This window comes from Delphinapterus leucas, chromosome 18 (genome assembly GCF_059928025.1).
Source record: "Delphinapterus leucas isolate spDelLeu-1000000601 "Yukka" chromosome 18, BTC_Dleu_Yukka2, whole genome shotgun sequence".
NCBI lineage: Eukaryota > Metazoa > Chordata > Mammalia > Artiodactyla > Monodontidae > Delphinapterus > Delphinapterus leucas.
Window position 1 is genome coordinate 46,733,406 of NC_143146.1, and position 22,820 is coordinate 46,756,225.

At 36.1% G+C, this 22,820-nt stretch overlaps 1 protein-coding gene across 2 annotated transcripts in view; it reads left to right on the top strand.

Moving 5' to 3' along the window:
* Window positions 1–22,820, top strand: part of DIAPH3 (diaphanous related formin 3) — a 550,258-nt gene that overhangs the window by 256,101 nt on the left and 271,337 nt on the right. For both annotated transcript variants that reach the window (XM_022561162.3, XM_030762514.2), the window contains 2 exons: window positions 216–310; window positions 4,294–4,395. In XM_022561162.3, coding sequence (XP_022416870.2) covers window positions 216–310; window positions 4,294–4,395 — 197 coding nt within the window. The remainder of the gene's footprint in view (window positions 1–215; window positions 311–4,293; window positions 4,396–22,820) is intronic.

The following is a 22,820-nucleotide window of genomic DNA, read 5'->3' on the forward strand; positions in this document are numbered from 1 at the left end:
ACCAGCATAATAATATAGGACTGTTGTTTAAACACTAGTTCTAAAACTGGAGAAGGGTATAAAATGTGCTAATGAAAGTTTCCCCCACAGTAATTATATTAAATAATTAAAATCTCTCACTTTATGAATTATTTTTGATTTTATATATAGAACTACATCTCAAATTGTTTTCTTACCTTCTTCATTATGAACCTTTTTTTTCCTCTTCCTCTTAGCAATCTTCCTGAGTTCTTTTCGGGTGCCATATGAGGAAATCAAAATGATGATATTGGAAGTGGATGAAACACAGTTGGGAGAGTCTATGATTCAGGTAAACAAACAGGCAGAGAGCTTAAATTCCAATATTTCATTGCAAGCTTCTCATTAAATAGAAACCTGTAAGTGAAGCAAAATTCTTAAACTAAATCATTCAACTGGAAAATCATTGCTGCATAATTAGTTTGAGCATAACTTCTGCATTGCCAGGAGATAAAGCTCTGCATCTTCTCTTAACTGCAAACTAAATATAATGCTATCAAATGATTACATTTCAATTATTTCAAATGACTGTTTTTGAAAGGCAAATTGTTTACTTTTACATGTATGTTTATGTTACAGTTAAGCCTAGTAATATGCTAATTTAAATTTATTTGTATAATCCTTATAGAATGTATTTTTCTTGGGCTTATATGTCTTATAAAGGTATATTATTGTTTGGTATAGAATACTGAGGGAATTTTCTCTTTATTTAGAGTTATCTTGATTAACGAACCTTACTTGAGTCATTTGTGTTCCCATGAATTCTAGAAATTTGTTTGCATGGTATTCTGAATCATTCAGAAGGCTGGAAGATTTTTAAAATATTTTCTACTCACAGGATTATTTAATGAATGCTAGTATGGTTTCAGAATTACTTGCTGAATTCTATACATAAGGTACAGTAATGCATGTCTTTGGAGAAGCAGACCACAAATCATACAGTGAGAGAATAATATCTTCAGTTTGCTATCTTTTATTCTTATTAGTTATGTTAACAACTGATTAAAAATATTCTAGATGTTTTAATCCATCAGTAAGTGGTATCCTTGGAAGTTCTTGGTTTTGTCTGTCCCATCTTCTAAGTGTGGTGGTAATATATAATCCCATCAGTGATTTGTGCTGAGTCTCAGACTCATAAACTACCTAATTCAACAAACCTTTTTCAAGCATTTTTTTTTTCCCTCTAGTAGTTTCTCTTTACTACATTTTGTCTTTATTCCTGTTGATCGTGAATGTGCTTTGTTCTTGAGAGTAGATTTGTAAGTCCTTCAATAGAATATTTCTACTTAATGCATATGTATTTTTTACAATGTATTTGTTAAATATTTACAGAGTAGCTTTTAAGTTGATTATATGAATATTTTGGATGATCATGTGGCTTTTGTTGTTTGAGATGGAAAAAAGTTTGCATTTTAAAATTCATGTCCTAAGAACATTCAGTTCCATATAATTTATTAATATATTAGTTTTCTATTACTGCTTTAACAATTTACCACAAATCTAGTGGCTTACTATAAAACAAATGTATTACATTTTTGTAGAACAGAAGTCTGGTGTGGGCCTTACCGTGCCAAAGTCCAGGTGTCAGCAGACTTGCATTCCTTTCCGAAGGCTTCAGAGGAGAGTTCATTTCTTTGTCTTTTCCAGCTCCTCATGGTTGCCCGCATTCCTGGGCTGGTCGATGCCTCCCTTTAATTTCCAAGCCAGCAATGTTGCAGCTCTCTGTTCCTGTCTTATATAGTCACATCTTCCTCTTACTCTGTTATTCTCTCCCTCTTCCACTTTTAATGACCTTTGTGATTACATTGGGCACATTGGATAATCCAGGATAATCTCTCTAGTTTAGGGTCAGCTGATAGCAACTTTAATTCCATCCCAAACCCTAATTCCCTTTGTCATGTAACCTAATATTTCACAGGTTCTGGGGATTAGGTGTGAACATTTTAGTGGGATTGGGGCATTATTCTGGTTATCACACTTGCTAAATATAAAACCAATCTTATGAATTTAAAATCTAAAAATTTAGTTTGGACATATGCAAAGTCTTCAAATATTCATTAACAATAAGAATTTTATGCTATTTGAAGTCTTGTTTTTAATTTTAAAAATACTTTCTAATTGTAAAGTGAAGAACTTGCCTGTTTTGAACAGGGCATGGAAAAAGCATTACTTTGTAATAATCATTATTTTGGTAGGCTTTGTTCATTGTCATGATCTTATTATGGCATATCTAGTTATTTATTCATATATAACAAGATGTCAGTATTGATGTCATCTTTGCATGTTATTTTTCCACCTCATTGTTACCCATTTACCTTTGTCCCATCAGTCTTTAATTAATTAATTAATTTAGCACGCATTTCATGGTGCTCACCATGTGCAGGGCATGGTGTTAGGCTCAATCGGACATAGACTTTACCTTTCTGGAGTGGCAAGGGAGATGGCATTTATATATAACTATAATACAGGATAAACATGGCTGTGTTGAGGTTGTTTTAGAACTAGGGAATGTGCTAAGTGTGCGTATCTGTGTGTAAGTGTCCTTAAAGGTTGAATATGGCATGTATGTAGAAAAGAGCAGAGGGATCATGCGAGGGAAAAGCTGGGTGTGTGGGGGCAACTGAAGAATTTAGTTCGATAGTAGCTTAGGATGGGAAATATGATAAAGGGAGAGACAAAGGAAGGTCGGGCCTGTACTCTTACAAATCACAATAGTTTCATTACTTTAGAAAGCAAAAATAATGAAGTGAAAAATTAATGAATTTGTGATGAAAGATGAAAACTTAAGTATATATTAACTAAAAATACTTAAGGGGATATGATGATTATCTGAAAGGATGCTGAAGAAATTCAGAAGCCCAATGTAATAAATAGATCAGATGTCAACTAGAATGATTAAAAGAAAATATTAATAACCAGGTGCTTTGATCTCAGGCAATTCTACTAAGGGAAGCTTCTGTTTATATGGGAAAATCATATACCTTTATTGTTTTTATTCAGTTTGATAGTATTAATGGTGAATACTTTTTTTAGGGATGATCTTAAATTGCCACTTTTTTGTTTGTTTTTGGCCAGTCAATCAAGTTTATGTCCAAAGGTACACAGTGAGTCAAAAACTTGTTCTTTGATCTAACTCTTTGATATGTAACATTCTCTAACATTATTTTTTAACTAATAACACCCTTGGGTTTTTTTTTCCTCCTTAAATATATTCAGCATGATGTAGGGTTAATTATAATTTGTACTTGACTTTGGGCTTGTACGGAGTTTATAGATGGTGTAATTTGGAATTGTGAGCACCAACCACTCTTTTCTTTCTTAATTTTAATATCCGTATACTAACTCGCTATAATACTATTATAGTCGATTATATTTTGATTATATTTTGATACAGAGGATCTATATAGACTTTGTCTAAGGGATGGTTTAACAGAGAAGTGTAATTATATGTATTCCCTTGGTCTTTCTCCATTGGGAGTGTTTCTGTTGTCTAAGTGTGTGGCTTGTGACATGTTGACATGTCCTGAAATGGAAGTGATCCATATCTGTGGCTGTGCGTGGACAAAGGAGCCAGAACAACCAAATGAACCTGTGGTTTCTGGGCTGCAGATGATATAGGCAAAGGGCTGTTACGGCCATGGCACTTAAGTTCTCTCTATATGCTTTCATCTGCAAGGTGTATCATCCTGTGTCTTCAATGCCTTTTCAAATTTTCTTTTACATCAAAAAAGTTACTTTGTTTTAGAGATGTCTTCATTTTTATTATTAAAACTGTAATCATATTGGTTAAATCTTGCAAATGCTGTCATTACAATTCCCTTGATTTCTTTTCCATTCTTTACCTTGCCTATTAATAGCAATATGATGATTTCTTTTATCCCTTTGAGTGGAGTGCTAAAATATGTTTGGCTTTGCCTGAAATTTATGACATTTAATTCCCTAAAGCTGAAATGTAATTGATCACATTTATCCAGGTGAGAAAGCTGTTCCTTTGGTATAGGTTGAATTCTTCTTTCTCCAATATATAGCTAATCAAATAAACATTCAGTAGTACTTGATTTGAATATATAATAACCCTGGATAGAGAAGAGGAAAATTGGTTGCTTTCAAGATGCAGAGAATGTAGCTTAAGTTTTAGTATTAGGGAGGTTACCTAGAAATAAAACTAAAGATTAACTTCTTCAATGATTTCCTTCCCATAGTTTATTAAAAATTTTTCCTAGAATTTAAGAAGCACATTTAGTGAAGATATTTTCTTTTGGTTTTAATTTTTAGAACTTAATGAAGCATCTTCCTGATCAAGAACAGTTAAATTCACTGTCTCAGTTCAAGAGTGACTATAACAACTTATGTGAACCCGAGCAGTTTGCTGTTGTGGTAAGTACCGTCTCTCAGTGTCAGCTCTCTTTGGAGGGGATTTTTATACTGTGCAAAAACAGAGAAAAGGAAATGTAAGGCTTTTCATTTCACATCATCATTGCTCAAAAACATTTAATGTCCATCTTGCATTTTTTTTTAAACCTGAGGATATTTATGGGAAATTATCTTGATTTTAAAATATATATTGAAATTCTAGCCATAAATGAAGTCCAAGGATTTTTTTCAAAAGCATAAACATGATTTTTTTTTAAGTTCTCCTTTTAATGTCAAAATGTAAAATGAAACCTGTACTCCTAAGACTAGAGAGTATATTTGTGATTTATTCTAGAGCTGTGTATTCCAGCATATTGCAAGAGTAGCTTCAGTTTTTCATTCTAATCATTCATGTCAGTTCATCTCATATTTTAGACTCTGAAATTAGAAATATAGTCTCTTTCTTGGCAATGAGGGTGAAAAATGAATACATTTTAGAAAATCTTCAAGACACCTTGATAATCACCTTGTTCCGGCTTCCTACTTTATAGAAGTTGGGGTCTAAAGAGGTGAAAAAAGACTTTCCAGTGTTATATATTAGTGGTATTGTAACTTTAAGATTTTTTATCAAGCTTTCTTTTCTCCTGCTCTTTCCTTCTACCATTAAATTATCATTTTGAGATTGGTTACACTCAGCCATCGTGATGATATTTTAAAGTAGTATTTCATTTTTTTATATATATAAGATTATTTTTTTTCCTGCAGCCTTCAGCTATATTATTACCAACTTCCAGGGACATGATGGAATTGTATTTGATATAATTTTGAAAATTTGGGTTGAATAACTAAAGGACTATGTCTACATACTATATTTGGCATGTTGTCGACGTTTGCTCTTAAACTCCTTCCTGTGTCTTCATGAACCCATTCTACTCAGCCCTCCCTACAGCACCTCCCCTCCTCCCTCACCCCTCCATCCTGAACCCAAAGTTCACAAACTCAGAAGAAAAAAAAGCGCCTTTTTCCTGTTCACAGCCTTATAATTTTTATTATGAAATTTTAAATTTATTATCTTTAGAAAAATGCTTTTTTTTACCCAATTCTCCAGAGTACTCTTTCCTCCTCATCTTGTTTTTCTCTTTTCTTTTAATTTCCTTATTTATTTTCTTTCACCTGGTCACTCTGTCGTTCTCTTGATCCCTATTTGGCATAATATCTTCCATATGAGACACAGGAGAATTTGCATTACATTTTTAACCACAGACTATACTTAGAGTTTTGATTTTTGCCCATCTTTTTTGACTCTTGAATGAAAAGCATAACATGTAAAATTATAATTTTGAAATATTCCCATCCACATTAAGCCTGAAACACATGCAAACTTATGTGAAAATGTCTATTTAATGAGTAACCTTTTATGTTGCATATCATCACAGAGATTTAAAACTATTCCCATGTTCTTTCTAGTGATTGTCACAGAAGAATGAACTCAAACTTGCAGATATTTCAGGTTTATTTAAATAGCCAGGTTATGCCCGCCTTTGAAAACGAGAGTTCACATCAAAGAGATATGATTTACAAGCAGTGTGCTCAGAGGGATCAGAAAGTTAAAACAATTATATTCCCAGATACCAGGGCTAGAGGTTATAGTTTTGACTTTAAGACAGAAATGGATCACTTCCATTTCAGGACATGTCAACACAAACTTGACCTTGATTCTCCACATTCCATGCTGGATCATACCTGACTACAAATGGAATATAATGAGAAAGGAGTGACGCTGTTGAAAACCATCTGCTATGGAAATATGAACAGAGCTTCATTACCTGTTGATTATGAATATTCCTAAAAATATTGTTTCAAGTTCTGGTTTGTGTTGTACTAACATTGTAAAATATAATTGTCTTGGTGAAGAAAGCAGAAAGACAGTTGAAGAAAAAATGAAAACTTTCTATATACTCTTTTTTGGGGGAGGGGGTGACAAATGGTAATGTTCTTCAACTTCACCTTTTTTTCCATATCAATTATTCACCATTTCCAATCTGGCTCTCCCTACTTCTTAAACTCCCGCCCATCCCCCAAAAGACAGGAAAATTTGCTTAGAGTTCTGAACAATACTTGAGAGTTACCCAAAAAATGATGAACAGCATGGAATGCCTTGAAGTTTTCTGTTCTCCTTTCTGGATTAAAAGCTCAATAAGTTCACTAATTCATTAAAGAGTGATGTGTTTTCAATTTATCAACATTGTATAAATGATATAAATTTGGTGGTTTTAGGAAACTGATTATAATTACCAGGTACATTTTTAAAGATTCCCATAATGCTGTTTTATTTTTATTATTATTATTATTTTTGCGGTACGCGGGTGTCTCACTGCCGTGGCCTCTCCCATTACGGAGCACAGGCTCCGGACGCACAGGCCCAGCGGCCATGGCTCATGGGCACAGCCGCTCCGCGGCATGCGGGATCCTCCCAGACCGGGGAACGAACCCACGTCCCCTGCATCGGCAGGCAGACCCTCAACCACTGCGCCACCAGGGAAGCCCTGTTTTATTTTAAAAGTTATATGCTTAATGTAATTGTGTATATGTCAAAGACGGGCTGTTATCTTGAGGTAAGCTAAACTGCAGATTCCTACAAGACTTTTCTCTTGTAGAAAAGCCTTTACTTATTGACTAAACCTAAAGTGCTAATCATTTCTAGATGAAAAATCATCACAGAGTCATAAACAAGGAAGAGTCAAAGGTTGGGATAGCCTTTGCACCCAAATAGGGCCAAAGCTTGCCTTTTTATTTGTTTTCACTATAGATAGACTTGCTGTTAGCTCTGTTTCATCTTCAGGTTCTATACACTGATATTGTGATTTCTAGCATTGTTTTCATTTTAACAAAAATCAGTTAAAACCCTGCAGTTGTGTTACTTGCCAGTCAGTTTACATTTTCCTTTTATCCAGTTATGTAAATTCATTAATTTGACTCATGTGAATTACAGAAGTATTCTTTTTAAATAAACACTCAAATCTGATACAATCGATAAAGTCACTAAGGTTGTTTGCATTATATAATCAACTTTAATTCCAAACAAGAATTATGTAAAATAGTAAACAAACAAAATGCAGCTTACCTGGACATCTGTGTTTGTTTACGTTATTTCTCTTTGGTAGAAAGGCAGTGTTCAAAAGTAACACATCTAAAATGCTAATAACCAATGTCAATTAAAGACCAAATAGAATGTATAAAATATAACCTATAAATTAGAAATATGTTCTACTTTTGTCGTGTATTACATACAACTATCCAGGGTTCTATGTTCTATAGAGTATGGTATACAAATATAATATTCAGAAATATATGAATATCCATTAAGTTGTACATCCTTTAAGCTTTCTTTCAACCACTAAACCATTTGCTATGTCTATATTCTTTCCAGGTTTCCTGTAATACAGAGTTTCATATCCTCTTTTATTTATTTCTCCCTTGAAATTGGAAGCAAAATTCTTTAATCCTGATATTATCTCTATTCTTTAAAAAACAGTCTTAATGCAGGTGTACTAGACCTGGGTACTTTTATGGTTCTAAGGGTTTAGTCACTCCTCTGTTATTACTGGTAATTCAGAATCTTAAGGTATCTCCCTGAACTAATTCTCCCTGCAGCCCTTCTGACTCGGGCATTGGCCAGTTTGAGCAGGACAGTTCTCAGGTGTTCCAGAGCTGGCCCTGTCTATGCCTTGTAGTCTAGTAGTGGTGTTGACATGGTGGTGGCTGGTACCTTTTAGAACTGATATCCAGTGCTGTGAATTCAGGACCTAGTAGTTTAATGCTATTATTGACTTGTTTTGTGGCTGATAGTGTATTTATATGTCCTTTGTTTTCCAGGGGATTTTGGCATAAGAAAAACAATAACCCATCAAAAAGTCTGAACAAGCTGTCATTTAATGTTGAGAGACTAAGTGTTCTAGTCAAATGGTATTTTGTTATTTTAGAGGAGCGTTCTGGGAGGTGGTTCATCTCTATATCTTTCTGTGTGACTTGAAATGAATGAGACAGTTTACATGCTAATTTTATTTGTTGGTTTAGGTTCTGGGCAGAAGACACTGAGTACTAACCGATGTGCTGAACTTGAAATATTCTTTTCCCTGGATAGTCCAGGACACAACTTTTTGCTGAGAAATTGGTTCATATTTGGCATGTCCTTGCCTCATGCTTTATTCAACTTAATTTTCTATCAATAAGATTTAGAAATGAAAATATTCTTCCTAGAAACTCTCACTCATTGGATCAGTTACCTGTCTCTTTTCTTGGATTCTTCCCTTCCCTCTTTAGCCCCAGAACCTTCTCATTTATTTCCCCAAAATATTGCCTACTTACCAAAAGTTGGTTCCCATTGTGTAGAACCTGATTTTAGTTACGTGACTGTATTTTTTATATTAGCAGTGATCTTCTGATCAATAAGCCATTAGGTAAAATCACTGTGCTCACAGTAGCATGGTTAACTGTGTGAGGAATAAGATATGTAAATATTCAGTGGGATCACAAGATTTAACTGAAGTTTAGAAAGAGACCTACAATTTGCATTTGAAACTTGGTGTACTAGACTTTCTTTGATTAAAAATTCTAGGTTCTTGAGTATTTGTTTCCACACTGTTAAGCTGCCAATTCTTCAAAGGAATCATAATGCTTATAGGAAATTGAATTAAACAATGTTCTGTTTGTGTACTGTATTTTGATCTACCACCATTTGGTGTCACTGTAGGGCAGGGCTTTTAAACTTTGTGCAGTAGAGACCTCCTGTTTTGTTTTTTTTTTTAATCAAAAAATATTGTAGGAAGTTCATGCAAATTTCCCTGCATTAAAAATGCCTCATTTTAAAATACACCTAAATATTCGTGTTATAAAACATTTAAATAGCATATAAAAATATTGAATACAATGTAGAAGCTCCTTGTATCTCACTACCCACTGCATTCCATATAAATGATCATTTTTAACATTTTGTTGACTTTCCGATCCTATTTCTTTGTATTTACAAATGTATGCATGTTCATATGCACATTGTTCTGAAAGTTTTCACCGTGAAATATGTTTTGGAGGCTTTTAGTTTTATAATGTGTTGTTTTGAAATTCCTATGTGGTATTTCATGGTCCCTACTATGACTTTTTCTGTAACTATTCCCTTAATGAAGGATAGTTGAAAGAAAGCTTCAAGGACGTACAATTTAATGGATATTCACATATTTCTGAATACTATATTTGTATACCATACTGTATAGGACGTAGAACCCTGGATAGTTGTATGTAAGTAATACATGACAAAAGTAAAACATATTTCTCATTTACATGTTATATTTTATATATTCTATTTGGTCTTTATTTGACATTGGTTATTAGCATTTTGGATGTGTTACTTTTGAACACTGCCTTTCTACCAAAGAGAAATAACGTAAACAAACACAGATGTCCAGGTAAGCTGCATTTTGTTTGTTTACTATTTTACATAATTCTTGTTTGGAATTAAAGTTGATTATATAATGCAAACAACCTTAGTGACTTTATCGATTGTATCAAATTTGAGTGTTTATTTAAATAGAATACATCTGTAATTCACATGAGTGAATTGAAGATCCACATTACTTACTTAAAGGAACGTTCTGTGTTTTGGGAGAAGCTTGGTTCTTTGCACATAATAGGAACGTGATAAATAGCAGTTGATTAAGTCTTTCGTTTGATTGTGTGGAACATCTTGTAAAGTTGTAAAATAAGCAATGAAATGCCACTGACCATCCCTCACTAGCTCCCTAAACTGCTTCAGTTGCTTCCCATAACTTTTACATGGATGTCTAAAATTTTTAGAATAGCATTAAAGTTTTAAAAACAAACAAACCAACAAAACTTCATTGAGCTATAATTGACATACAGTAAAATGCACATATTTAAAATTTGCAGAATTTGATTAATTTTGACATAAGTACACTCATGAAACCATCACCATAATTAAGATAATGAACATACCGATCACCCCCAAGTGTTTCCTCAGACTTCTCCATAATCCCCTCCTTCCTAGCCACCCAGTCACCCAGCATTAGATCTTTAAGGAGACAGTCCCTGCCCCGTCCACTGTCTTACTTTCTGCTTGTGCTTCGTCTTTCCTCCACAACTTGCTGTGCTCTCAAGGCACCACACTCAGGGCTGTCAATAGGCTGCTTTTCCTTTCTTTTTGCTTTGAGGAAGCCCTTTCTGGAATTCTTTCCCTAGCATTTCTGTTATTCCCTGTAGAATTCAGGATCCTGCCTCTTTGCTACCATAATGCCCAGTGTATATATCTAAATGGTTCTTATTACCCTGGAATATAGTCATAGTATTCATGTATGCTTGGAACTTTTTGACATGGTATACTACACAGACACATCATAATTGTCCAAAGTCCATAGATTACCTTAGGGTTCACTCTTTTTTTTTTTTTTAAACATCTTTATTGGAGTATAATTGGTTTACAATGGTGTGTTAGTTTCTGCTTTATAACAAATTGAATCAGCTATATATATACATATATCTCCATATCTCCTCCCTCTTGTGTCTCCCTTCCACCCTCACTATAGGGTTCACTCTTGGTGTTGTGCATTCTGTGGATATGGACAAATATATAATGACATGTATCCATCATTATGGTATAATACAGAGTATTTTTTTTAAATCACATTTTGAAATGAAAATGTTAGATACTTTTGAGATAGTTTTTTTGTTTTTGTTTGTTTTTGTTTTTGTTTTTTGTGGTACGCAGGCCTCTCCTGTTGCGGAGCACAGGTTCCGGACACGCAGGCTCAGCGGCCATGGCTCACGGGCCTAGCCACTCCGCAGCATGTGGGATCTTCCCGGACCGGGGCACGAACCTGCGTCCCCTGCATCGGCAGGCAGACTCTCAACCACTGCGCCACCAGGGAAGCCCTGAGATAGTTATTTTAATTTTTGTTAAAATGGGTCTCCAGACAATTATTTCTCTGGGTAAGAATGGGTTAATTCAAAAGTAGACCAAGTACCCAACACTTTTGGGCATAAAAGTATAATTTCACACTTTTTTTCAAAACAGAATATAATCACCCTATATGATTCTGCCACCTAACTTGTAGACTTGTCACAGTATTCCACTTTTCTCCTGGTACCACACCTACGTTGGACCTTTTCCTGATCCTTCTTTAATTCAGAAGGCCATGGTGTTTAAGTCTGTCAATACTCAGGTACTCAGTGGTTGTATATTCTAAAAAGTGTTGAGGAAATTGTGATTTGGTATAAGAATCACAGCTTATTGAAACAATTTAAGAAAAGACTGATGAAGATTGGTGAGGGACCTGAAAGAAGATGTCCACTGAGCCATCGCTTTCCCATATTTAAAGTATCCATCCCTCTCATTCCTCAAGTGCTGATTATTTTGAGTGCTTTGCAAATGTCCAGATAAAAAATCATTCATGTTTCACAGAATTATCACTTTAAAACTTAACAAAAGACATAGAATTAGTGCAATACAGTGTCTTCTTCAAGGACCCACTTTGGCTTCTTATAATTACTATTTCCTTTACTCTTTAATAATTCATCTTCAGTCTTGTCTGTCAGTGGCATAAATCTTGCCAGTCTCTCCTCCTGGAAAATATGAAGTTCTATTTGTCTTCAGTTGCTGCTTTTTGGTACCTGTCCAGTTGTCCCAGGCCCTTCACATTCCACGATGCTCTAGATAGCACTCTGGCAGTCTCATCTGCAAATCTACCCAGGAGGACATTTGTTTAGAATAATAAACTGTTATAACTCTATCCATAGCTATTTAAATCTTAGAGGTCTGCTTCTCTTAAGATCACAAACGTTCAGCTGTTGTTCAGTTATTCTTGGCACTTTGCTTTGCAACCTTCTTGACATGCTTCTGCCAGGATCCAGGACTTAATATAGGCTCACTAGCGCAGATGGCTTTTCTTCCACCTAGTTTAGGGCTTATTAATTTAGCTTGCTTTCAATTGTCATTGATCTGTAGCCTGAAATTCTTCAGACATGTAATACTTCTATCATTTTCCTTATGATCTGATTTCTGCTTTTCATCTCCTTTAGCAGTCTAAGTCAAAATGATCACAGTGCCATTTGAATTTTTAGTGAAACTTATAGAAATTCTGTTGGTTTAAGTAGTTAAACATCCGTTGTCAGCTAATATCTGTCTTGCCCATCGTAGTATTTTCTCTGAAGATCTTTTCTCTCACAGATTTCTTCTTAATTCTGCCTACATATGACACAATGGGGGTACATGTTGACAGAACTCTTAAAAGGCCATTTACACCTTTTTCTTTACATGTTTAACAGGTAGTATAAAATAATGTGTAACAGATTTATCGATTTAGGCAAATATACTGAAATTCACAGAAAATTAGAGGCTTTTTTATGGTTGAACTTAACATAGCTTCACTGCTGATAGACTGAGTATATTTAAGAACATCTCTGGTATTGATCTGAGTTCTCATTAGATGCTTCTGAGGAAATAGCTTCGGGTCCATTAGTGTTGCCTCAGCCTTTTGGTGTTACAGGGGTCTGGATTACCAGGTGTTTTATGGATGAATTTAGACCTTGAGATTATATTGGTAACTGTACTGCTGTCTCATGTGTTTTATTTCAATACCCGTCTCCTTGGTTCAGCAATGATTCATTCGTTTGTTCATTTATTTGGCAAATATTTATTGAACACCTACTGTGTGCTGGGCATTGCTCTGGACTCTGAGTTTGTTGCAGTGAACATGTCTCTTACTCCTTCTTGGTCTTACACTTTGGTTGAGTATAGTAACAATATACACAGAAACAAAAACGTGATGTAATAGCAAGTAATACTAAGTACTCCTCAGGAAGTGGTGGCATGAGGGTGGTGCGTGCATGTGAGATTAACATGGCTGGGGAAGGCCTCTCTCATCTGAGCAGAAGCCTGTGTGGCTGTCTTGGGGAAGCATGTTATAGACAGAGGAGACCACAAGCGCCAGGCTTTGAGGGATATGTGAGTGTGACACAGCTGAGGCCGGGGCTGTGGCAAAGTGAATGAGGGGGTGTGGGAATACGAGGGGACATCAGAGAGATGCCACCAGGACCTTGCAGCCATGTTGTGAGGCCCGTGGACATTATCCTGAGAAAGCCATTGGAGAGTTTTAAACAAAGAAGTGAAATTATCCTATCTGTGCTTTAGATTTAGATCAGATTGATTATTCTGGCAGCTGTGTGAGGAACAGATTGCGGGGTGGGGGCATAAATTGAAGGCAGTGGCCAGTTAACATGTTATGACAGTGATTAAGGTGAGACATAGTGGTAGCTTGATAGGCTTGATGGCAGTGTCTCTGGTGAGAAGGGCAGATTCCATATGTATTTTGTAAGTAGGGAAGCCGGGATTTCTGACAGATTGGATTTAGGGTATGAGAGGGAGTCAAGGATGACCCCCAAGGTGCTTGGCCTGTATAATTTGAAAGATAGGAGATCCTGTTTACAGAGAAGAGGAAAAGACTTGTAAGAGAGACAGACTTTGGGAGGGAAGATCACTTAAAACACCTATAGACATCTAAGTGGACCTATGAAATATGTAGTTAGGATGTAAGCTGGGAGTTCAGGGCTGGAGGCATAAATTTGGGAGCCTGTCACGTACATGTGGAATTTAAAGCTGTGGGACTGGATGAGATCAGCCAGGGAGTGAATTAGAAATGTAACACAGGAGACAGTGAAGGGTAAGGCAAAATATGCAAAGCTTACTGGTTTTCTCAATCTTCTCCCTTAAGAGAGACTCATCGTCAGCAACGTTTTGTTTGCTTTTGCTGCTGGTTACCACCTCTTTGAGGAAAATTGCAATCCATGGTCTAGGGAATTGTACAAGGTGATTTTATAATGTGACACTATTGCAGTTTGTTTCAAAAACTAAGCATGAGGAAGGGTGAGAGGGCTGTTTGGCATTTGTGGAATATAATTCATCAGGGACCTTTGGAAAGAAGCTAGTGGTCATGAGAATGTGTATCTGTGGAAAGGAAGAAAAGACTACTTTTGCCTCTAGATTTTGCTCTCATATGAAAGAAAATGGAATGATCTCTAATATATCATAATAATAAATGTATAGCGCCTATATTATGAACTAAGATAAAGTTAAAATGCCAAAAGTGTGCAGGCATATTCTGTGATAAAGTCTCGTTTAATCAAGGGATTGAGTTCATTTAGTTCAAATCTACATCAAAATAGTAATATCAAATCCTGCCATTAATGGGAAAAAATCACTTACATACTACCAATTGTGTTCTCTGTAGAGTGGGAGGATAAGTGGAATTGAACTCTGAATGAATTCTCTTATGAGCTTTTGTTACCTTTGTTCCCCTGAAATTAGTAGAATGTCAGCTATATTAAATAACTTTGCAATTCATTAATTTATTAGAACGAATAAAAACACAGCATGATCAGAATGATATGCTATTTCATTGAGTTGCCAACTCTAGTAAATTTCTCAAAAACTGAATTTTCAACTGTGATTTATATTGATCTTACCCCTTTTTTCATGTGGTGGCAAAAGGTACGCAATTTTGTTTGTGTTCTATCTAACATGAAAGTAAATGTAAAATGTTGTGAAATGATTTGATAATATTAAGAAGTGATATCTATGTCAACTTATCTATATCACAGTCTGTTCTTAACACAGCAGCTAGTGACAGAAGGCCGATAATGTTCTGTCTCTACCTGTAACCTTATACTGGCTTCCCACCTCAGAGGAGGAGCCTAAACCCTTGCTATAGTTGACAAGGTTCTGCATACGTGCCCCTGCCTCGCTGTTTCGTGCCTCATTTTCTAACACTCTCCCCTAACTCAGCTTTAACCACGTGGCCTCTGTACTGTTCTTCAAACATGCCAATCACATTCTTGGGAGGTTTACATTGGCTGGTTATTCTCCTTGGACTTATTTCCTACATATATCCAAATAGCTTGCTTCCTCATGTCCTTTTGATCTTTCTTCCTATGTCAACTTTTGGAGGTCTTCTCTGAGTACCCTATTTGAAATTGCCCATAACACTTCTTTTCCTCTTCCCTGCTTTATCTTTCCCTCAAGCACTCATTACCTTCTCATTTACTATATTATGTTCTGTCCATTAATCTATTAGTTTATCATAAGAATGACCGTGATCATGGCAGGAATCATTCTCTTAGACACCTACTGGTGAATTTCTAATGTCTTAAACAATACCTGGCATGTAATAATCACTAATAAATATCTGATAGATGGATAAATAACTTTCCCTAAGGTGCTTTATGGTTTATTTTAAATACTGAAAAACTAAAACCATTTAGCTCTTGGCTTACTGAGACTTGCCATGCCACATGTTCCTAGTACTGAAACACAAATCTGGGTTAAAATGACTTTGTCTTGGTATTCCAGGTTCCTTCAAATATCCTTCATTGCATTTCTAGTCTAATTAGACAGACTTGGGTTTGAATTCTTAAAGTACCATATACTGGCTATAAAATTTGGGGGAAGTTTCTTAATACCCCTCAATTTAATTTTCTTTATTTATAAAATGTATGTGAATTTAGAGCCTATCTCATTAGGTTGTAGTGAGATTTAAGGGAGAGCGTGCATGTGTGGAGTCAATAGTGAATAATAAGTGCTCAATTCTGTTAGCTGTTTCATACCCTCCTCTTTCTCAATGATTTTATTCACTCCACAATTGTTTTCTAATAACTCTCTTTGACCATTTTTTTTAGATCTCCCAGACTTTTTTGTACTTTGACTTTTAAATGTACACAATTTAATGTCCAAAGCAGCAAAGGTCATGGGTTAGGAGTGTGGCCTAAAGGCCAATTCTGACTCATGAACCATCTCAGTTATGATCAGCTATCATGACTTCCAGGTCTCATGATGAGATATGGTGCTGGAGTATTTATTTTCTGTTTGTGGGGCCAGTTTTCAGGGGGACAATTCAAATTACTGAAAACCTGATTAGGATGAACGTCTCGTATTAGTGGCACGTGTTGGAGCCAGAAATAACCTCTAGCTCTCTGAGTAGGTATATCCAACTGAGGGTCTCTGCCTTAGGAATCTCCTGAAATTAAAATCACCCAGTTGCATACGATAATAGCTTGATGGTTATTATAGAAAGTGTGCTCAAGGACCAAAAAATACTCCCAAATTCATTTTAATTATCTGAGATATTATAATATAGCAGGTTAACCTTCCGCTTGTAAATCATGTCATGCAATAGGAGAGCTAGAGGAGATTAAAAACTTACTCTACATTAGTTTAGTCTGATTATTTTTTAATATGGTTTCTGAGACTTATTACACTTAGAAGATGCGAGTTTGGATAATAGGAGCAAGGAGAGAGATTAATTTTGGAGTTTCAGGTCAGTGACATAGGTATTGTATCAAATTAGCAATTATACCACAGTCAAGTAATTACATGACAATTATATTATTTGGCTTTAGTGATGCACAGTTCACAAGGTATATTTATATACATTGACCTGGTAGATCTATCCCTCTGATACGACAGCCTCTTAGGCTTATAAGAACTGAAACTCATATAGAAGAGGTGACAACCCAGAAACCCCCCCGCCCCACACACCTCATAAACAGAAGAGAAGGATTCAGACTCAGGATTTCTGACTCCACATTTCCATATTTTATTTTGTTTCCTCCATACCATGTTGCTTCTAAATACAAGATTCCTGATCTATTGGTAAAGAATTATATATATACGAGAGGTGGGAAAGGCTAATGAATGCAAAGGGAAGGTTTTTAAAGGTAGACTTTAGCCTACATTGCACTTGTGCTCAGGACTAGTCCCGTCCCTGCTTTTCTTTGTAGAAACTAAATGCTAACCATTTTTTATCTTTAGAAACTCAGGGCCCAAATGGGAGGGAAATCTTCTGTCCTTCCTTGAAGAGCCTGGAATATAAACTGCCTTATCTGGCTCCATCACTCTGTGAGCACTCACTTCACTTGAGAAGCCTTCTCCTCATTTTCTGTCCCCTAGTAGACAGGGAATTGGTGTTAAGAGCCCTTGAAAATATCTTTGGGATACCCAGAACCTCAACTGAGTAAGTTTTATGCATTTTAATTTGCTTGTGGCTCCTGGCACAGAGGATGGCGGTGTTTCAGGCCTGTGTTTATTTGGTTCTTTACACACTTGTCTGGGCTTTAAAAACTTTTTTTGTTGTTGCTTTTTGGTCCTTTTCCCTCTTTGCTTATATTTTTATTTTGTATTAAATTGTATGTTTCATTAAACATCCTTATCTTCCATACCAGACTTGGCTCTTTTGAAAGGATAAATGTATTTGTTTTCTTTTCTCTAACATTGGGTCAAGTTTCCTGTCCTGAAACTTAGCTATTATCCGTTATTAATGCTATTTTTCTTTCTTTACCAAGAATGCCAATTTTGTGTCCAAGTTGACATATTTATTTAAGGAATAAGATGGGGAACAAAGTAATTCTTTTCCCCTTTAGTGAAAAGCTAAGGTTAACTTCCATACCACCAATATCACTGCTACCAAATCATTTGACTTTTATTTTTGTCCGAATTTCCATCTGCTAGAAATATCTAATTCTGAGTGTGTGTATGTGTACTGTACCACTTATTGACTTAACGTTATTGACCACCACTGACTTACATTAATATATTAAATAGTCAATTCAGTATAAATTTTAATATGTTTGAGTTCTCATAGTTTGTGGCTTTATGCTGAAACTGATTGGACTAGTATTCTGTCAATGTTTTGTTCATTGGTGTCACATTATGGGTTTCTTCCTGTAGAAAGAAATTCAGGATTTTTGAGTCCACATTTCCATATTTTATTTTGTTTCCTCCATACCGTGTTGCTTCTAAATACAAGATTCCTGATCTATTGGTAAAGAATTGTATATATACGAGAGGTGGGAAAGGCTAATGAATGCAAAGGGAAGGTTTTTAAAGGTAGACTTTAGCCTACATTGCATTTTTGCTCAGGACTAGTCCCGTCCCTGCTTTACTGAAGTTTTGTGCTATGGGCAAGTAGTCTTTCAGTCCTCTTTTATCAGTGTTTACTTTGTAAGTAGCTCCACTTGGAACTACTCACCACAGTAAAGCACCTCAGTCATTCTGATCATTTGAATGCTGGTATATTCTGAAAGGATTTAAGGTTCCAGTAGCTTTGTATTATGGGTTTCCTTGACACTATCATTATTTATGCTTTTCCTAATTTCTGACCCAGAGTTTTTTGAGGCATTCTCTCTCTCTCTCTCTCTCTCTCTCTCTATATATATATATATATATATATATATTTTTTTTTTTTTTTTGCAGTATGCGGGCCTCTCACTGTTGTGGCCTCTCCCGTTGCGGAGCACAGGCTCCGGACGCGCAGGCTCAGCAGCCATGGCTCACGGGCCCAGCCGCTGCGCAGCATGTGGGATCTTCCCGGACCGGAGCACGAACCCATGTCCCCTGCATCGGCAGGCGGACTCTCACCCACTGCGCCACCAGGGAATCCCGAGGCATTCTATATTTTGAATGCAATTAAGAAGAAACTAGTTCAGTTAGCTTCATGACAGTCCTTTCCTTTATTGCTTAATTGTCTGTTTGCTATTCTGTTCTCATTCTATTACTTTATGCAGTCTTTTTGCCTTTTATTTTTTTTGCTTTGCTTGTTCTTAGCCTCTTATTTCTTAGTGGATTTTTATAATCTCCTTTGGAACTCTCTCATTCTGACTGTTGGCTTTAGTAATTACCTCTTTTGCCAGTTGAAGACTACTTTTTCCCCTCAACTTTAACCACCCCAAAATTCAGGTTTCCATCTATTTTTTTCTAACCACGGGTCTTAGCTGTAGCCTAATCCTTTGTTAGTTATGTGCCTTGTCTAAATCCTGCCTTCACACTTTCCTTTGTCTTACCACACCTTAGTCAGTATCCACATAATTCTCCCATTTTGCCTGAAGTGCAGATCACAGACCTGGGCCCTCTGGCATCTTCAGACAAAGCAATAGACATACTTTATTACTGAAGGGCAGAAGAGTTGCCCGAAAAATGTATCAGGGTGATTTGATTTGAACGCTCCCACCAAATCAATGGCTTGAACTGAAGCATGAACCCAAACACTGAATGAATTTCTGAAAGGCCATTGATTTGCTTTTAGAAGCCCCTGAATGAACTGTATTTGTCCTAATGTAGAAACAGAATAAAAACTGCAAGCAATCAATACTAAGAAATGCAGCAAGGTGTCATTCCTAATGGGTTTCAGTTTGGAATAAATACAGAAACAGCTTTGCCATTAATATTCTGGTATTAGAGAAGGAGCAAGAATTTGTGAAATGGCATAGGAAAAAATAAAGTCGAGGCAGAGAGTCGATCATTTAAGGGTATTTTGAGGAGAGTTATTATTTTAAAATATGACTCAGATAACAAATGTTACCGGAAAAGGCCCTCTTATTCTTTATTACTTTTGAGTAACCTAATCTATGCCATAGTTTTTCCTTTGTCACTTTCTCTTACTTCCACTACCCTGAGCCTGCCACCCTGAAGTACCACCCCAAACTTTAGTGCCCGCTAGTGAGATCAGCTTCTGGAGATAGAGATAAAAGGGTCAGCTGGCTGGCATCGCATCCAAGGATCCGAGTTCGACTTTTTGATGCCCAGCTCCAACTTTCCCTTTTACTCTGTGACTAACCTTTACCTGGTCCACTGATTAATCTTGAACATGTAATTAATTAACCACTTGTGAGTTTAGGGGATTTAGCCAAAGTGCCTCTTGAATGTAAGTATCTTGTTTATGGTATTTTAATGATTTCTCATAATCCCTCTTTTGTTAAATGAAATTCTGAAAGTCAGGCAGGGGTTGCCACGCCTAAGGTGCTTTTGTTTCATACATGTTAATGAATGGCAACGGGAAGACAAATTTAAAGCAGAATAAAGCATGGGTATTCATTTTAGAATAATATTGTTGAGAAAGGATAAAATCTCAGGGGTGGTAATGCTGGGTCAGCCCATCATAACTGTGTATATTTTTGTGTTTGCCATTTGTTGATAACCTATTGTGTTTCAGGCCCTATGCCTCATGTTTTGAATGCTCTGTCCTTTTCCATATAGCAGCTAGAGATCTTTTAATATAAAAGTAAATGTGTGCTTCCCTGGTGGTGCAGTGGTTGAGAGTCCACCTGCCGATGCAGGGGACGCGGTTTCGTGCCCCGGTCCGGGAGGATCCTGCGTGCCGCGGAGCTGCTGGGCCTGCGCGTCCGGAGCCTGTGCTCAGCGGCGGGAGAGGCCACAGCGGTGAGGGGCAGAGTCTTAAAAGTAGATGTGATTATGTCACTTCCAAGCTTAAAATACTCTAATGGTCTGAAGTTTACTTTGTGTTATATTAATATAGCCAGTCCAGCTTTATTTTGATTAGTGATAACTGATTTTTGTCCTTTTCCTTTTAACCTACTGTTGTTACAGGCAGCATATTAGTTGAGTATTGCTTTTTTTTTTTTTAAATCCAGTGTGATGATTTCTCTTTTTTAACTAGAGGGACCATTTTCTGTTAATGTGGTTATTAATATGGTGAGATTTGAATCTCCCCTCTTGTTATTTATTTCCTATTTATCTCATCTATTCTTTGGTATTCTTTTTCTCTTGGATTGAGTATTTTAATAACTTTATTTTTCTGTTGGTTAATTAGTTATTACTTTTTGTTTTATTTATGGTTGCTTTAGGGTTTACATAATATATTTTTAACTACCTTCAAAGGATATGATACCACCTTAAGTGTGGTGTGAAACCTCACAACAATGTTCTCCCATTTTGGGCTGTGTGCACTTGTTATCACACATCTTACCTTGGCGTATGTTTAAACTCATAACATTTTGTTATTTTTACTTTCAGCAAATCAGTTGTCTTTTTTATCTACATACTCCAGCATTCTTCACTCTGTTGTGTACATCTTCCATCTGGAATCATCTTTCTTCTGCCTGAAAAATTGCCTGTAACATTTCTTCCAGTGCTAATGAATTCTTTCAGTTTTTGTATGTCTGAGGAAGTCTTTTTTAACCTTCATTCTGAAGTGTTTTCATGGGTATGAAATTCCAAGTTGATAGTTCTTTCTTTCAGCACTTTAAACATGTTACTGCACTGTCTTCTTGTTTGAATTATTTGGGCAGGAAATCTGCCATCACCCTTAACTTTGCTCCTCTGTACATGTTTCTTTTTTTCTCTGGTTGTTTTTGAAGATTTTCTTTATTGCTTGTTTTGAATAATTTGATTATGATGTACCTCGGGTGTAGTTTTCATCATATTTTTGTCCTTGGGTTTCATTGAGTTTCTTGGATCTGTTGGTTTATAATTCTCTTTAAATTTGGAATTTTTTTAGCCATTATGTTTGTCAGATATCTTTTCTATACCTCCCTTCTCTCCTCTATATCAGAGACTTAAGTTACACATATATTATTCTGTTATTACATATATGTTAGGCTTCTTAAACTTGTTCCACAGCTCATTGATGCCCTTTTTATTTTCTTTTTCCTCTTTTTTCATTTTGGACATGCATTCCAGTTCACTAATCTTTTCTTTTATGGTGTTTAATTTGCTGTTTTTCCTATTTAGTCAGCTCAGATATCATAGCTTTCTATTCTAGAAATTCAGTTCAGGTATTTTTGAAAAAATACCTCTCATGTCTCAGCTTAAAATCCTTGATCTTTCCTCAACCTTCTCAAACATATGAAATATAATAACTTTAAACTTTCCCGTCTAGTATTTCTATCATCTGTGCATTTGTAAGTCTGTTTTTATCAAATTTTTTCCTCATTGTTTGTATTTTCCTGATCCTTTGGGCTCCAAACAAAAATTTTACCATGCTGTACTCTAGATACCTTTGTATTCTTATAAATATTCTTGAACTTTGTTTTAGGAGGCAGTTAAATTACTTGGAAACCGTTTCAGACTTTTATGGCTTGTTTTTAAACTTTGTTACATGGTATCAGAGTAGCCTTGAGACTAGACCTTATTTTTCCCCACAACTAAGGCAATACCCTTCTGAGTACCCTACTCAATGTCCCATGAATTATGAGGTTTTTCCACTCTGCCTGTTGAGAACAAATAAGCGTTCCCAGCTTTGTCTGAGAATCGGGCACTCTTACCTCCAGTGCTTTTGACTGATTCTTTCCCCAGCCTTCAGTAGTTTTCTCACATGTATGTGGTGGATACTACAGTTAAAGACATGAGCGGGAAACTCTTGCGATCTCTGGAGCTTTCTGCCTGTGCTACTCTTTCCTTTCTGATACTCTGTCCTGAGAACTCTAGCTGCCTTGGCATTCCCAGACTCTCACCTCCCTCTCAATCATGGACACCTCCTGCTCCACCTGGGTTCCTTCTTCCTGTGCTGCAGTTTGGAAACTCTTTCTAAACAGTAAGCTGGGATGGTCACGGGGCACACCTGTTTCCCCTTTCTCAGGCACCACCATCCCACACT